The sequence below is a fragment of the Coturnix japonica genome, chromosome 2 (genome assembly GCF_001577835.2).
Source record: "Coturnix japonica isolate 7356 chromosome 2, Coturnix japonica 2.1, whole genome shotgun sequence".
In the NCBI taxonomy this organism is placed as follows: Eukaryota; Metazoa; Chordata; class Aves; order Galliformes; family Phasianidae; genus Coturnix; species Coturnix japonica.
Window position 1 is genome coordinate 70,776,726 of NC_029517.1, and position 18,733 is coordinate 70,795,458.

General features: G+C 38.2%; 1 protein-coding gene across 4 annotated transcripts in view; it reads right to left on the bottom strand.

Moving 5' to 3' along the window:
- The window catches only part of DCDC2 (doublecortin domain containing 2), a 48,753-nt gene that overhangs the window by 28,311 nt on the left and 1,709 nt on the right, over nucleotides 1-18,733 (bottom strand). For 2 of the 4 annotated variants that reach the window (XM_015854766.2, XM_032442512.1), the window contains exons 2-5: nucleotides 16,294-16,345; nucleotides 5,046-5,063; nucleotides 1,499-1,575; nucleotides 1,251-1,382 (exon numbers count right to left, since the gene is read on the bottom strand). In XM_015854766.2, coding sequence (XP_015710252.2) covers nucleotides 1,251-1,382; nucleotides 1,499-1,575; nucleotides 5,046-5,063; nucleotides 16,294-16,345 — 279 coding nt within the window. The remainder of the gene's footprint in view (nucleotides 1-1,250; nucleotides 1,383-1,498; nucleotides 1,576-5,045; nucleotides 5,064-16,293; nucleotides 16,346-18,733) is intronic. The other 2 variants (XM_032442510.1, XM_032442511.1) reach the window with 2 other exon arrangements.

The following is an 18,733-nucleotide window of genomic DNA, read 5'->3' on the forward strand; positions in this document are numbered from 1 at the left end:
AAGACAACAGGCTTCTAAATCCTTAATCAGCCTAGAAGTAGGAAAAAAAAAAAAAAAAGATTTTGTGAACAGCTGTTACTACATTCATTTTAGGTTTATAATAGCTGAGAATCAGATCCAGAAAACTGCAAAATGAATTTGCCTTTACTTTGAAGGAAGTAATAGTGGTAAGAAGCCAGACAACAAACAAAGCAAATGCAGGACTGAGGGAAAATGAGAGCAGATGAGAGCTAATACTCAAAAGACAGCACAATCTTCATCTTTTATGGTCTGTACCACCTCTGGAAAGGTAATCACAGGAACTGAGACAGATCATTGCAGTTTCACTGATTTGAGAAAGATTTTGCAGGCTTAGCCTCAGAGATTGCAAAGCCATGAAGAAAGATTTTCCAACCCTTTCCTATCTGAAGAATGGATTTCTGTAATGTGCTCTGCATGGGGTAACACTGGAATGACAGTCATTTACCACTACACATCTTTGGCAGCCTGCTTACGCAGTGAAGTTTATCATGGAGACCACATATCATTTTGCTCTAAAACCTGGGGCTACAACCAGATATTATTTTAAAGAGCTTACTTTACATTTCAAGGCCTTGAGGTGATTGAAATCTATCTACAAAGTACGCAAGGGATATTGTAACAACTAGAGTAGTGGAAAATACTGGAAAGCCCTGACTCTTACCAGGAGGTTGAGCTGACTAATTATAAAGCATACCTTTGTCAGGGAACAGATCTGCAAAGACCAAATGATATAAAACATTTTCCTTGAAATCATTTGCCCCAGTGAGTTAAAAAATAAAAAAATAAAAAAAAATAAAAAACCACAAACAAAAATCTATCAAAATTAAAGGCAAAAAGGACATTCCAGATATTTTGACAAGCTTTACAGAGGCCACTTGTGTCATTTTAACATGCTATTTCAGTATTTATATTACCTATGTTGGACTATTACCGTACTATTACATACCTGCTAATTAAGCATTTAGACAAGAAATATAATTTAGATAAGAAATTGAATAATACCAAGAGCTTTGGTGGAGTTTATTTTTCTTTTTAAAAAGCAGTTGAAATGAAACTGATCTGGAGTGAATGTAGTTCCAGGTTCCTAGAATCATAGAAGGGAGCTCTAAAGATAGTTCTTATAGAGGAAATTCCCATAAAGCAGGCATGATCAATTATCTACTTCTAGAATTTTAAAAACATATGTAAACATAGCAACTGTATCTCACAAATATTCAGCCTCCTGATACCTGTGCACAGCTCCACTTCTGAGGGAAACTTTTGCTGTAACCATTTCAAGAATGTGGTCCCAGTGATTCAGGGTCTTCCTTGGAATAAGGAGTCGTACTACAGGGCTAATAAGGTCTCCATTAGCAATCAGGCTGAAATAAAGCAAAGTAATACAATTTGAAGGACCATTTAAAGCAAAAATCATCTGAGTTAAGACGAGAGAAAGGGAGAGAAAGGGAACCTCTCAGTAACTGTAAATTCAACTTACAAAATTGTATAGGGCTCTTGGAGTGGTTTTCTAAACCGTGCTGACACAGCAATTCTACTGTGAGTAACTGGCTTGACCTGCAAGGACAAAGAGAAATAGAAATTGCTCAGTCTTCACAATGGAGTAGAGCTTTCCCTGACTACCAACAAGAAGAGTGGAGAACCTGGAGAAAAAAAAATCCTGTTTTTAAATATGCCTATTATTCCACCCCAGCTTCACCTTTTACAGAGCATAGACAGTTATTACTGCAGCTCCATAGGCTTGTTGAATGACAACCATAGCATAGTTGCATGGGAACTGTAGAGTCATGGCCTGAACCACTGACTGAAAATAGGATCAGGTCAGCCCTGGGAGCACAGGTGAAGGCAATTCAGCTGTTTGACCAGAACGAGTAGAGCGTGGCTACACCTCTCTTAGACCTCATTTAAGGTCTGACTGCTGCTGGGGAAGGATCTTCGGTTAGAGATCCATCGCTTGTGGAGTTTTTCCCTACAAGCCTAGACCTTCAGAGACGGGTGATTATTCCTTTCCTGTTTGTTGGCTTTGCCATTCCACTCCTGTATTGCCTTTCTACTGCACTAATCTTTCTGACAGTAACAAAAGTGCAGCATAGCATAGAGAAATTCTCATCTCTCACTGGAAACAGTATATGGGTGTCTTTGGAGGCTTCTCAGCCAACATTCTGAGGCACATGAGAAAGCAATTCCAAACACTGTTCTTACTTTCTTAGTTGTCACTGCTAATAACTATGGCTCAGGCAATTGAAAACAAATCACATTTTAATAATAAATGCTACCTCTAGTGTGATAAAGTGTTTGCTCATTAAGACCAGGATGTGGCAACAATGTTTGTAAAGCGCGTGAATTTACAGGTAGATTTTGCAAGTCTCAGCAAGTCTCAAGAAAGGACCAATCAACTAACGACACACTAGCCTAACGACCAAGGCCGACCAGTCGGATACCAGCACACCCGGGACCTGACAATACAAAAGAAGTTGCAAGGAACAGGAACACGCGGCAGTTGGAGGAACGATAATCCCCCTGTCGTCCAGCGCTGAATTGCCTTTTTGTTTTACCCGTTACAATTAATAAAATTTTCTGATTGGAATATCGTTGACTCATTGGCGTATTGCTTATAAATTGATGACATCTAGGTCTTACTGCTATAATGTAATAAGTTTTTTTTTTTTCACTCGTGTATGGGTTTTTCCATTCTTTTGGATCAGTAATTTATAAAAGTTGCTGAATACTATTCTCATTTTAGAGATGTGATTCAAGAAAATGGAGCTGCAAAATAAAGCATGGACATTTCTAACATTATTCCCTGTACTGAACAGATATCAGACATCAATCAGGATGTTCAACATTAATATTACTATACTGAAATGAAAGTTATGCAGTATTTCAAATATTTCAAATTGAAAAAGAAAACAATGTGATAGATAGATGGAAAGATGCAAAGACAGATAGACTCCAAACTCTGATGAGACCATAAAACCACACTTAGATCCTGTCTGCAATGCAATGCTCAGGTTTCTATGACCCACACTTTACCAGCACTAGTTAGAAAGCGTTCCCTAAATGCGCAGAAGCTCTTCAGGATAGTCCCAGGTGTGCCCAATTATTTACTTGTTCCTACAAGCTGATGAAACCATTAATTTTGAGGCAGGCCACTCAGAAGACCATGGTGTTATTGCATGCAGCCTAATCACTAGGCCCCTGAGAAAACACGTAACCTGACAAATGCTAAGGGCTCATTTATGATTCAAAGGATTGTATTTCTGCCAGTAATAGATACTGTGGTATCACCTTGCAAGTCTGGCTTTTAAATTGCTCTCTCAAGGAGTTATTAATATTTCTGGCAGCCTTTTGAAGCATAAAAGGCGGTCCTGTTCTCAGACAACGAAGCTGCAGGAAATGGTAAGATAGGGTCAGCGTGGACAGACACTCAGTATTTTTCGAAATGCAGCCTACAGCAGAACAAAATACAAATTTGTATGATTTTGTTAAATATGCCTAAATCAAACTTGTCTCCTGTATTAGAAGGTGGAAATAGAATGTTAATATAGTATTTAATTGCTTTGGCAGGGGGGTTGGACTCGATCTCTAGAGGTCCCTTTCAACACCTACAATTCTGTGATTCTGTGATTTGCTAATGTAAGGCCATAAGAAGCAGCAAATAGAAATGCTAAGATAATTGTGATAATATGGGTGTGCTTAAAACACTGGACAGGTGTGGGTTTTTTTGGCCACCACAATCTTCAAGTTTCTATCTCATATTGTTTAGAACAACTTCTGTGCCTAATGTTAAACTGCTTTTGGGTGTGAAAAGAGCTTTAATTTCTAAAGCAAGCCACAATGTTTAAATTTGTAGTGGCAGACATCAATAAAATACCAAGTATTTAGCTACTACAAATCAGTGCAGTTCCTTTGAAGTATGTAGAGTTATGCAAACTCACTCCAGAGGAAGACTAGATAGGGGATTTAATTAAAGAATACATGAGACTGCTGGTATTTCTCATGTAGGAGGTACCACAACATTGCACTGTCTGGAATAGCCTGACCCCTAAGGCACTACAGTTACACATTAATGAAGATGTGAAGGTTTGTGCTTACATTAACAGATCAACATCACTAGACCCCTAGATCCTTTTCTTCCCCATTTGCATCAGCATTTTTGAGCATATTTACATTAGTCAATGTTCTGGGCCATTATGATTTTATCTTTAAGTTTTGTTCATTTTCAGAGAGGTTTGGAGGGTCCATCAAAGAGCAGTTTCCACATCCTACTACCAAATGCTTGTTTCATAATTTGCCATAAGATATTCATGTGCAACATACAACAGTAACACAAAACATTTAAAACAGGAAGGAGAAAATATAATACTAATTGAAACTTAAGCAAACAAGATAAAACTAATCAGATGGGAATCTGCAATGCAAGAAGTGCCACCTAAGCTTGGAAATGCACTCACTATGGGACCTCTGACTCTTAAAAACACCAGAATTTTTACCCTACCATTCTATCAAGAATTTCCTCCTTCGTACAATCTCCCTTACAATAAGAGTACACTGGAACCTCCTCAATGCAGAGAACAGCTGCTACCTGCTCATAAACTTAGTGAAGTGCCTGGCAGAGCCTGAGAAAAGTAAAACAGCTGAATTCAACATCAGCGAGGCTCTAGGAGCAAAGATCTTTGTGGGGAAAAAAAATGAATTTCAGAATACTTTCTACAGAGTGTCTCTTAGAGCTAAGCACACATCTTCAGGCACAGCTCACTGAGGTTGAATATGCGCTGGTGAATGTTAGCTGCAGCTGAGTGCCTCTTAACACTCCTTTGAAAACACAAAGCCACTAGGCAGCTAAGCATTTAGCTGGTGCAATGTTAGAAAAAAAAACCAACAGAATAAAGTACAGTTACTTTATGACATTTTATACAACATTTATTGTTATAAAATATGCTAAATATTCACGAAATTTAACAATCATGTACAACACGCTTAGCAAACACACACAAGACATCACATAATCTACTATAAGTACTTACATCTTCCACTGTTGACTGCTGGCAAAACAAAAACAAAACAAAACAATCAACAGCCAACCTATCCACTCAGGCTTACTATCATAAATACTTATATTAAAAACAGTTTTTCTGTGGAAATCATTTTGAACAAGCATGCATACAGAGCTATATGTAACCACATACATTGTTTGTGTATGTGCGTACATTTACACATCAACTCAATACAGTTTTCATTCAAAATTTTCTATAATGCTTACATTCAGCTGACACTGTGAAAGACTGAAGATCAACTAAAAGAAGTCAACCTTTTTCAAATATTGTAGATGGTCCTGGCACTCAGTTCTAGAATACTTGCTATATTAAGAAGGACAGATTAGATGTACAGCACTAAAGGAAAAGTGCCGTAATTGAAAAACAGCTATTTAGGTAAGGTCTCTGAGCAGCCCACACTTTGGTTTGAACTAAAACCTTAGAAAGAATGTTTTTCATTTCTTCACAAATAGCCAGTAAAAAGAAAAAAATAATCACTAAAATGGAGATGCAGCAAATTATTACCTATTTCTTTCGGCTCATGTAAAATTATTGGTTTCTCCCTATGCGTAAAGATTTTTCTTTGTACCAGGAGAGGTTTAGACTAGACATAAGAGGGAATTTTTTTCTCTCAGAGAGTGGTCAGGCACTGGAATGGCTGCCCAAGGAGGTGGTGGAGTTGCCATCCCTGGCAGTGTTCAAGAGGCGTCTGGATGAGGAGCTATGAGATATGGTTTAGTGGCTTGCTGTAGCAACAGTAATGGAAGGATGGTTGAACTAGATGATCTTGTAGGTACTTTCCAACCTTGTGATTCTATGATTCTTCTACAAGTGCCGTGTTACATTTTTCACATATTCTATTCAACCAGAAGCTGGAAAGTAGGACAGATTTAGCAAACTGCTCAACGTTTGTTTCTGTTGGGTACCTGGGACTTGAGAAAGGTGTGTGACACTTCAGAGAATCAGTCCTATATCAGAAAAGTATACTGCTCACTAAGTAGTATTTTAATTGTCCTCTGAACTTACCATGCTGCATATTAAATTTCCAAAAATGAAGTGATGTTTATGCACTGGAGAATAGTTCAAAATAGGAATGGGACATTCTTAGCTTGACTTTTCCCTCCAGTGTAATAATTGTCTGATAGTAATTTCACAGGCAGCCATGAAGGACTGGGAAAGAAATGGTGTCACTGATTTATTTCCTTTTCTTACCAGAAGAGAGTCCTGTCCAGCAGTATTTATGGGTTTACAGAATTTATGAAGCCATGCTGGGTGGCAGAAAGACATCAGCCAAGAAACCTCACCTCTCTGAACCAGGTGCTCTGTGAGTTTGGTTTATACCAGTTTAAAAGTTTGCTTTTCTCAATGGTTTATTAATAATATCTTGGGCACTACTAACATTTCACTTATTACTCACGTCACTTTAAGCTTTGGAAGTTTTAATATTTCAACACAATGTCACATACCAACTTTATCAGCTCATGCAGTGAGCCGTGGCTTTACCAGTTTGTTACAATTGCCTGTTTGTTAATCAATGTGCACAGGAAAAAAAAAATGAGAACAAATATTTGCATTCCCTTAGGGTAGAACAGGGGTCAAAAGAACTAAAACCCCATTTATACATACAGTCACCATCCGATGATGTGAAACAAAGGAATGTTCAAGGTTGAGTGATCAAAAGCAAATCAGAAAGATAAAAGTTACTTTTTCTAAGGCTATTACAACATAAGAAATATTTTACCTACTTCATAGGAATGTGACATTTTAGGAATGGGCATCCTAGTACATTTTGACTAAATATGAATCAGATTCACAGAGGAGTTTTGTCAGCACAAAAATGTTTCATTTATCCTACACAGTAATAAATCTAGATAATTTACTTTTCCCTGGCCATGTTACATTGCTAGATGGTACACTGGATAGTAAAAACAGCCTTGAGCAAAAGACTAATGGCCTTCCTGCTGGCATAAGTACAACTGAATACGAATATTCAAATTCCTATTAACTGGCTGGATTTTCAGGTATATATAAAGTAGATCACAACATCACAGCTGTACACAAACTTTTTAGCCCATACAAAGCAGAGATGAGTCGGAAATGAGCTATATCAGACAGAACAGGCACATATAGACTCACTGTGTCTTCTAGATCACAAGGATCCTATAGAATTCCCAAAGTGTTTAAAGCCACTCTTTTCTGAAAGAAATAGCTGGGGTCACTATGCTTACTTCCAAGGTAAATCACCCTCCTTTTCACCCATGGTAAGAGAACTGGAGCATAAATGCCCCATGTATCTAGGGGAAGTTTTGCTTCATTTTGTTAAATCCTGAAAAGAAAAATATTTCATCCAGGATGTGTTATAGCTCAGGGGCACTTGATTAGGAGCCATACCTCCAGAGTTCCTAAATCAGATTATAGCATGGCTTTATCTGTCCAGGCATTTAGGCATTTAGTCTGTGCAGGGCTCCAAAATTACATCACATCCGTGTTGCTTTTGGATCCCAAGAATAACTCCTATTTCTTCTGAGCTGCATGATACTCCACCTACACTGCATTGCACATATACAACAATGGGATCAATAATGCAGATACTATCCAAGCAAAGCAAATTGTGATGTTGATTTATGTCACTAACATAATATTTTCAATTCTTACAATTTTTACGCCTCAGAGCTTGAGCATCTTTCCTAAATTCATTACACATTTAAACCAAAAAGAAGCCTCTGATCTTCATGGCTGACCAGAATGGCCTAAACCTGTGAACAGTGACGGCTGAAGAATAAAGATCAATCATAACAAGATCATTTTTTTCCTCATTTTTAATCAGAGTTAAAAGTTTTTAATGCTTTACAGTAAGCAAATTTAACATGCAGCAGCATTAAAAGCTTCAGCACTGGTATCTCTTCTTGCATAGTTCTTCATACAGGACTATGCTAACAGTAACTTTTACAAGGCAATTAGAGAAAAAAAGACACAGCTATATTTTAATGGGATATCTAGACAATTCTTCTTCAAATCCTCCTGGTATTAGATTATAAACACTCAGGAAGAGTATCTGTTTTGTACATCTTGTTTTCCTAATTATGTTACCAAGATACTAAATACCAAACAGTGTAATAGAAAGCTTAACTATTAAAGATATTGCTCAAGAGATTAAAGATGTATATCCTTTTTTTTTCTTTTATTTTCTTTAACATTTTCATACCTTTTTTTAGTTTATTTTACCTTTCCCATATCGCACCCACAGTATAACTCCTAATTACACTGCACCTCAGAGAAACTATAAGTTCCTTACTCAGACTTCTAACAGCAGTAGAAGCAATCGAGCTGTTCAGATGTAGAATTACAAAATAGTAGGGTTTTGTTTTGTTTTAATAATGGCATAGAATTATGAAGTGGACTTTTATCCATAATTTCTTCCCAGATATATAAATATTCTGTGTACAGTAATTTTGTTCACCACCATTTGTGTTTGTGTGTTACAAAACAACAACAAAAACACAGAAAACACACTTACTCCTGTGAGTTTACATTGTTTTGGTAGCAGATGACTGTAACTTTTGCATATTGGAATAATTTCTAAGATATTTACTAGGGAATATTCTACTCAGCTTTCGTGAGGCAACATCTGGAGTATCATGTCTAATTCTGGGCCACCCCCCAAGTGGAAGAGACCTGGGCATACTGGAGAGGGTTCAACAGAGTCCACTGAAGTAATGAAGGGGTGGGAGCAGCTCAGCTATGAGAAGGGGCTGAGAGAGCTGGAACTATTTGGCTGGAGAAGAGAAGGCTCAGGGGGGATCTCATCAATGTCTATAAATTCCCAATAGGAGCATGCAAAGAGGATAGAGCCAAGCTCTTTTCATTGGCACCCAGAGCCAGTACAAGAAGCAGTGGGCACAAACTGGAATATAAGAGACTCTCTCTTAACACCTGGAAGCACTTCTTTACTGTACAGTGATGGAGCACTGATGCAGATTGCCCAGAGAGACTGTGAAGTCTCCTCCTTGGAGATCTTCATCAGCTACCTGGACATGGATCTGGGTACCTTTCTCTGTCTGCCCCTGCTTGAGCAGAGGTTGAACCAGGTGGACTCAAAGGTCCCTTTCAACCTCAGCCATTATGTGACTGTGTGATTTTCAGGCAATTCCTAACCTTAAGATAATTGTATCCTGTACACAGAAAAAAGAGAAGTTCTTCCCTATGTTCATATGGAACTTGTGTTGCAGTTTTTGCCCGTTGCACCTTGCTCTTGCACACTGCTGAAGAGTCCGGCCCCATCAACTCAATTCCTACAATTTAGATGTGTATAATTTGGTAATTTTAGATATTTGTAATATTGTTCCATTCCTTGAACAACACAGTTTTCTCTAACAAATAGCTACCCCCAGAATCTGCAAATCCTAAAGCCCCATTCATTCTTCAGCAACTTACCCACAAACCTTACCCAACGACAAGTAAAATTAATCTTTCTGAGAGCACAGGGAGGGACCATTTAGATCAGAGAGAATGTCTGAAGAAATATGAATGTCCACACTGCACACATAATAATTGGAAAATAATCTTCAGTGCTTTTTAGCGAACAATTACTCTTACAATAAACAAATGGTAACTATGTTGGTCAGATTTCCTCTAGAGATTTGCTAGATTCCTCAGGCACATCATTTAAAACGTATTTATACTTGCAGATCACCTTCACCAGAACACAAATTTCTCTTTCAAAACATGAAACTCAGCTGCCAAAAGAAGTGAAGGACAGACACATGCCTGAGGAATATCTTGTATCAAAGCTTAAGCTTGGGCCAGGATGAAATGTTTTTGGTATGTTCTCTATAAGTAACTTAATTAAAGGTTTTGAGACATATTATTACAGCAGGAGGGCACCGCCAGGGGCTTCAAAACAATCAAGAGCCTGGATGCCATCTGAGCAGTGCACAGGTTTCACATGTTCCTTTCAGAAGTTCCTTTCCTTACCATTTTCTCTGGTTTAAAGAGGGAGAAGCCAGAAATTCAGATTTACTCTGTACCCCACTCTCCTCTCAGAAAGTCTAAACTGAGATAAATGTGACAGTTCTGGGGGATTAGCTGGCTGCAAAAGCCACCAAATGTGAATTAAAAACTTTTTAAAAGACTTTTTCTAAGAAGCTTGCTTCAGCCCTCCATGCATGTTAGCTACCACAGTGATACAGGGCAAAGACATTTTGTCACTTGCTTGCTGGGACAACAGCAAAACAGAAGGAAAAGAGTAGTGCTATATCAGTGAAAAACTTGAGTCAGATAAAAATTTACTCATACAATCTGTCTGTCTTCATCACTGGTGTTCACTGCCTTATTTCTAGTTTATCCTTCTCTTATATCTGAACAGTGCTGTGAAAATGAGCTGACTGGCACACTGTTCTGGTGCCACAGCTGCATGAGAACTATGGAACAGCTGGGGCTTTTCCAAAACTGCTGCGCTGCAGCTAATGTTAAATGAAGTGTAGTACAAATGGTCAAGGAAGCACTCGCACCCCTAGCAGTGGATGAAGAGAGATAATGAAGATGTGGTTTTTAATCCCACCTGCTCTAGCAGCTCACAGCAGTGGATAATTTGTGAAGATGTACTTGATAATTTCTCAAATGTTACTTATTCAAAGCTTATCTCAAAAATCGGGAAACTGAGAGGATATGCTAATGTAGTCCTTCTTCATTCGTTATCCTCTATTAATAGTGGTCTACACACAAAGCGTCACACAGAAATACAAGATCTTGCACTTCTGATCATCTTCAGGGTGATCAGAGAGCTGGAGCACTTCCCTTGTGGGGACAGGCTATGAGAGTAAGGGCTCTTTGGCCTACAGGAGAGAAGGCTCAGAGGAAACCTTATAGCGGCCTTCCAGTACCTGAAGGGGCCTACAGGAAAGCTGAAGAGGAACTTTATATAAGGGCATGTAGCAGCAGGATGAGAGGAAATGGCTTTAAAGTGGAAAAGGGTAGATTTAGACTAGATATTAGAAAGAAATTCTTCACTGTGAAGGTGGTGAGATGCTGCAACAGATTGTCCAGAGAGGGTGTGAATGCCACCTCTCTGGAAGGATTCAAGGCCAGTCTGGATGTGACTTTGAGCAACCTGGTCTAGAGAGAGGTGTCTCCACCTATAGCAGGAGGTTGGAACTAGATGATCTAAAAGGTCCCTTCCAATCCAAATTATTCTACAAAGAACAAGACCACAATTTCAAATCTATAGCTGGGATAGACGGATGTCTAAAAATAGCTATTTCCTATTATCTGTGTGTTTGACTTCCATACTTCAGTCATTTGGAAGTCTTAGACTGGTAGAATTAGATTTTAAGAAACCAGATAATAAGAAATTAGATTTTAAGAGACCAGACATGGATTAAAGAAATCTATCATTGATTTTATAGATTATAACATAATTTCATTGAAGAAAACAGTGAAACCTGATGCATTTCAGTAGACTGGATAAGGTCTTTTTTTAATAATGTTTTTAAAGACTCAACTATTACTAATAACTGTGTCTCAGAGACCAAGACAACAATTATTTTGCAAGATTATAACTGTTGTTATTTCTGTCATATTTAAAATATTTTTATATGTAATACATATTTTTAAAAGAAAAGCCCTAGAAAATAAAGTGTTATGTGCACTTGATGCACTACAAAAAAGGCTGAAACACAAGCTATCTTGACAATACTCTTCCTGTGCTACCGGAAGGGGTGAAGCCCAGCTCCACCTCTGCTAGATACCATTTAAGGGCTGACTATCACTGAGGAAGGATCTCTTTTGGAGATTGTTCCTTATGGAGTCTTTCAGTAAGCCCATGATAAGGGTATGCTCCATCCATTCTTCTTCAACATAACAACTTGTTAGCCTAGCTCTCCTGTGTATTTCTTAAATATAACATCAGTATATTCATTAATTACACGCAGTCAATCAGAACCATTGTATTTGAGATGCTTCAGCTAAAAAAAGAAATAAGTCATTCTAGGCAAAACTAATACTGCCCTTTTCAGAATCCTAGGGGTTAGAAGGGGCCTCTAGAAATCCATTCCCAGATGTTAAAGTTCATCATCTTATAAGAAAGGACACTAGGGGATTTCTTTAAGTAAGATATTGGAACACTTAAGGTAAAGAAGATTACTTAATTTACTGTTGCTGTTTTATTTCATTATTATTATTTTTCCTGAGGAGCACTTTCCTTAGAAGATCAGACTCACAGTTACAGACTTTTGTAGAGGGACTATTCCTGATATAGTACTTAATATATTTTGTCACTCCCTGAGAGAAGTGAGAAGACAGTTTAGTAATAAATTACTGCTTTGTATTTTTCATCTATTCTTCTTTATGAATTTGGGTCACAGTATTTATATTGCATCTTGAACAAGAATTCTTTCTTGTTTTATTCTATTTTGACACATTTTCTATTTCTATACTAATTTAAAGTAATTGAAATGCTTTGTTCAAAAAACGTTAAATATTTGCAAGAACAGATGTCAAACATTTGGCAGCTTAAATAATACAGATAAAGACTTACAGCTGCCTACAAATGCACAACATGCAGTATGCCTTTATTCCTTTTTCTTTCCTTTTTGCTAACCAGAATTGGAATTAAATATGTAATTGTTTGCTGGAGATCAACCTACAAAATCCTACTTAATAGGTAACAAGTGTCAAAGTGTGCTGTATGCAACCAGAATTAATTCCCTTGCACATAATCATAGTAATACCATCTTTAACCACGGACCCCAAATTTTCCAAACAGTGCTTCTCTGCCATCTTTTTTCATCTTACAAATCCTTGATAAACAGCACTATGTAGGTACAGAAATCTGACCGTCATCAACACCAGGCCAAGGTTGATATACTTCTAAAATCTGGTATAGAGAAAGCCACAGCATCACAGAGTCGTAGAAGTTGGAAAAGACCTCTGGAGATCATCTAGTCCAACCTCACTGCTAAAACAGATTCCCTAGGGTAGCCTGCACAGAAAAGTGTTCAGGCAGGTTCTGAATATCTCCGGAGGGGACTCAACAATCTCTCTGGGAAGCTTGTTCCAGTGTTCTGTTGCTCTCAAATAAGTTGTTTCTCATATTCAGATGGAACTTCTTTTGTTCCAGTTTGCTCCCATTGCTACTTGTCCTATCTCTAAGTGCTACAGAAAAAAAGTCTGGCCCCATCATCTGTTCTTTATAAGTTTAGGTCGAATAATAAAACCAGTGCTAATAGCTTTAAGACCAACTCTTCCTAGGGCAACAACATTAGCAAAGCTACTGCCTCAAATCTGGATGCACTATCAGCATTCATAGAATCATAGAATCACCAAGGTTGGAAAAGACCTAAGAGATCATCCAGCCCAACTGTTCACCCACCATCAATAGTTCGCACTAAACCATGTCCCTCAACACAACATCCAAGGAGTAACACAGAACAGGAGTAACACAGAACAAAGGCATTTATTTCGGTGGTTGCTCACCCTTGAGGTCATGTTCAGAGGAAGACCAGGCTTCTGTGGGACATGAACAGGTGTCAGGTGAGAAGGGTGGGAGGCGATCCCCAAGAGCAAGCTTTATGAGTAGTCATTGCAGTGTCAAGTCTCACAGTAAAAGCATTATTACTGAAATAGTGTGAATGGCCTATGGTCCAGAGCACTAATGCAAGAGCCCTGACAAATTCCATGTTCTAAAAATGTTTTGTTTTGGGTTTTGGGGGGGGGGGGGTTGGGGAAGTATAAAGAAATGAAATTAGAGAGAGAAGAGAAATAAGAGGTGGAGATGATGAAGGAGAATTGCTTAATATTTCTGCACTAGGACAAAGAGAACAGGAATAGTCCTGACAAAGACCGGCCTAAAAACACACCCTGATTTTAGCCTGGAGTTATGTATGAGACTGTCAGCAAACCTCCCTGATGTCCCCTCCTCTAAGTTCACGAGAACTCTACAACTCAGACCTGACCACAAATGTCTCCATTCATGCATACTTTCAAAGCACTCCTTCCTATTCCCCAAAATAATTATGTTATTCATAAGTCTAGATAAAAAAAAAATCTGTAAAATATTAACAGGTTTCATTTCATTTTTAGGACTCCTCAAATAAATCAATAACATAAAGTTAAACTTAACATGGAGAGTTAAACTCTCCACGGAGATCATGGAGACTGCAAAGTGAGCCAAGCAGGAAAAAAGAGAGTTGACATAACGGATGTTTTTTACTGGTTTTCCTCAAAGCCCTGAGATAGCTGGAAGTGCTCAGATAATAGACAGTGAGAACTGAGTACAGAAGTAAAAGAAGCCTCTCATCAAATGTTCAACGGTAAATAAAAGGAACGACTTCTGCAATAATTGCTCCAATATTTAGAATTCCTGTTATAATCAGAATCTGTTAAAGGTTTGCAGCAAATTCATGAGCTTTGGAAAAGACCTTTTCTCTCTGGAAAAAAGTATATATGTGATCTGTTACAACTAAAGTTGAGAATAATTATTTGATTTTGCCTGCCTTGCAGCAAGTAAATAGCTTGAGCAGGATTCACAAAGGCTGTTCAGAAGAGTCTAAAGACTGAAACAAGAAAATGAAGTAGGTGAAATACGGAATTCATGGACAAAAGAGACCAGAAAGCTTAGTGCAGATGTATAGATATGTTACTTATTTTCCTATACAGCTCGGCAACTGAGGTGTATGTATACCTGACTGACTCATCAGTGTTTAATTTTTTTTCCTTATTCTTTTTAATTGTTCTGTTTTCTTTGTTAAATACCTTAACAACGGGGAGACACAAACAATGACACAAAAGCAAAAGAGCTCTCTCTAGAATGTTCTAGTTAATTCCATACATAAACAGAGGAGCAAAAAATCCAGCTAAGAGCAAATTTATATGGTTCCTGTAAATCATACGTATGACCTCCTGTTGAATTTGACCTTCATAGAATCACAGAATCACAAGGTTGGAAAGGACAAACAAGATCATCTAGTCCAACCATCCTCCCTTTACCATACCTACAGAAAACCACTAAACCATGTCTCCTAGCTTCCTATACAGATGCCACTTGAACACTGCGAGGGATGGCGACTCCACCGCCTCCCTGGGCAGCCATTCCAGTGCCTGACCACTCTCTGAGAGAAAAAGTTCCTTCTTATGCCCAGTCTAAACCTCTTCTGATACAACTTGTGGACTTTTCCTTGGGTCCTGTTTGTTGCCTGGGAGAAGACGCCAAGCCCCTCATCATCACACGCTCCTTTCAGGAAGTTGTAGAATGCAATAAGGTCTCCCTTGAGCCTCCTCTTCTCCAGGCTAAACAATTCCAGCTCTCCGAGCTGCTCCTCATAAGACTTGTGCTCCAGACCCCTCTTGTTGACTGTGCTCACTTGGTGAAAAAATAAAAAAATAAAAAAGGAAAATCACAAGCAAAGATAGCTCATAAAGATACAAAATGCACGTGTCATATTTCACTGCCTCTGAACAAGATGTGTCAAAATATCACAGCAAATATAACTGTGGCAATACACCTTCTTTTCTGAATGTCTTCTAGCACGAGGCATCTCAAGACATGTGACTCAAATCATTAAACAGCTAGAAACTTGGCAAGACAGAAGAAATGGAAACATTTGTGAGTTGATGCTTCTCGTCAGTCAAAAGCTGAAATTCAGATGTTGTGAATCACTACTATCCATATACAGGATTAAAAAGTACAATACGAAATACAGTGCCACATGACTCAAAAACCCACATGTGAATTTTTTGGAAGCCTGCAGTTGTGTCCTTAGTTAATAGCATAACTGTTCAAAAGAAAAAGGTGAGATCAGAAGATACTGGGCTAGAACTCATTAGAAGTTTACAATTGTCACTGGCAGTGACTGGAAAAAGCATTTCAATTAATCATGATTTTTCAATCTGAAAAGTCTCTTTAGCAGAGAAGAAAATTTCCTTGTCCAAAACTCCTGAAGTTCACAGTACAATCACCTCTTTCTGAATGAAAAGAAAGATTGAAGAGCAAGAATGATACCACTCAGTTTTCTTTCTTAGTAGTTTAGGAGCAGATATGGCAATTCAGAAAGCTGAATGGAAGACCATCAGTTCAGTTCATCGTGTTCAGAGCAATCAGAGGAATTATCATTGAAATACTATGTTCTATCCAGAATGCTGGATAATCATATTATTTCTGAACATACTAAATATATATCAAAAACTCAGACATGTCACTGATACTAACTGCAGGTTTACATCTGAAATGTTTCAGACAACCTACCTCGTTATTGACTTCAGCAGGCTTTTTCTTTGTTTCTCCTATGTCCAGATAACTGTGGAAGAAAATCAGTTTTGATTATTTACAGCAGCATCTAGCTTAGAGGATACAGATATTTTATACTTTTTAACACTGAAGCTCTTAAAATTTACCACGCCTCACAGTAACATAAATGATAACTAATTCAAGATTTTAATGAAGGAGTCTTAATATAAATCTATAAGCTAGCCCTCTGAATGAATACAAAACGTAAGGGAGAACTATCCATTTAAATTCAAGTCAATCACTGGCACTTGGTAGAGACCACCAGTAATCTACTTGTTGGAAGGATGCATCTATAAATATCAGCACAATATTAGATTAGCAGAGTTTTCTAGGTTACCATATTTCCTCCTAGTTTTTCACAGTAAGTTTCTGATACATTTAAAGCCCCTCTTCATACTCAAGTTCAACCAGTGTGTTGGCTAATTCAAAAGGATCTACACAACCTGAGTTTCAGCCTTTCTCAGACATCCTCATCTCAGACACATCAAAACATCTTATCCTGGTTTATCATGACACAATAAGAGCATCTTCACAATTATTTTATGAATAAACAAAATCCAAGGACAAAACAAGCAAACGAACCCACAAACATTTGAACATCACAGCACTCCTCTAGAGTATTCCCTGCTGCATTAGCACAAAAACATCAATTGAAACACACAGTGGTAGACTAGGTGTATGTTGCCTTTCTAAAGAAAAGGAGTTAAATAAGTCTCCAAGCATAAGTAACCCTTAAACTGGATGAACAGGCAGCTATTCAGGTACCCAGACTGCACCAGCTCTAGTCCATTACCAGCAATGCAAAAGCCTCATGAGCTGGCCTTCTCATGAATGCAGCTCACAGTAGCTGCAGGACCTTGGTTTGTTTCTAGCTCTCTGTGTTGTCAACGGTGTAGAATGAGACACTCCAGAATAATATATCTCAAGATGTTACAATTCCAGGCTTGGAATGGCAGAAGTTCATGTGCTAAAGCTTAAAGTAATCAAGCTAATCACTGAAGATAGGGAAGAAAGATTTGGATCTAATTATGCCCTATTATTATAGGCATCTGTGGAGCAATAAATGTGCCACTTCAAGCTGAACACTGACACTTCCAGCTCCTGCTTTTCTTGGATACTTCCCCCTTCCATGATGTTCCCGCATGTGAGTGCCCCACAAGTCTTTACTTCAAAGTTCAGCCCTGCTTAGTCTATGGTAACATGAATCAAGCCAATAAGCATCACTTCAAATTAAAAAAATAAACAGCTAAAATTCTGTAAGACAAGAGTCTGATCCCTTATGACAGAAATACTGGTCTCCAACAGCTGCAACTGCTTTATCTTTGCTCATGAGACAAACACAAATATACTCTGTTCTCTAATTCTCTCAGTGTCTTCCAGAATATCACCCCTTCCAATTGTCTCCCCATTCCTCTGACCTGCCTGGCTAAGCAGTCACCCTAATTACCCTTCTGTCTACAGTTTAGTTAAGAACCAGACCCCCTGCCTTAAGTAATGCTGCCTACTTTCACAGCACTATATAAACACATAACAGTAGTGAACAAGGAAATTGAAAAGATCTCAAAGTCATCCAGACCATCCCTGCCAAAGGGAGCTCAACATACTCTCAAGGGATATATATATAGCACAGCTTGTTTTTACTGAGTGCCTGAGGTCACATTTTCTGGAAGTATTCTTTGCTGACCTCAAATATTTAGGCATCCTGTTGCAAGTTGCAACCACAAAACTCTAATCATGAAAAATTTAATAACAAAAATAAATGCTATTTCCACCAAAAATCAACCTGAGGCACCTAATTCTCTACACAGCACATACAAAGAAAACAGTTACTTACTTTTAGCCTGTGGAAAACACAACACATATGGGAAGGTGAAACAAGATGTGCTGACAATTAACAATGTTAAGGCCACTCATTCTGTTGTAAGACAACAGAAATTAATAACAAAAGACACGGTAGCTCTTTCTTGAGTATGCAGCAATGCATTCGACATGGAAAAGGGGCTTCTATTTGGCCTGTCATACATCTTCCTCTCTTGCTTTGCCACTGAAGTGCAAGAAACATCAATAAATCTCTGGAAGCAGACAGTGACAAAAGCAGTGAGCGTGCTGATAGGAACCCTGTTCATTAAGCACAGAGCTTCATTTTGAAACATACTGAGCTCTCCTGAAAAATGCAGATTCCTCAACGGTACCTGATCAAGACAAGCAAGAGTCCACGAGGCAGGTAGTTTATCATAGGAATTCCCAACCACTCACAGAAAAGGCACTGTTAATTTTGAGATATTTTTCAAGTCAGCTGTAGGATTAATGACCACAGAGACTGAACAGAGCATATAATTAGGCAGCTGAGGCAGCGAAATTCATTGCCAGAATTAAGAACCTCTACTGGTGGTTCCAC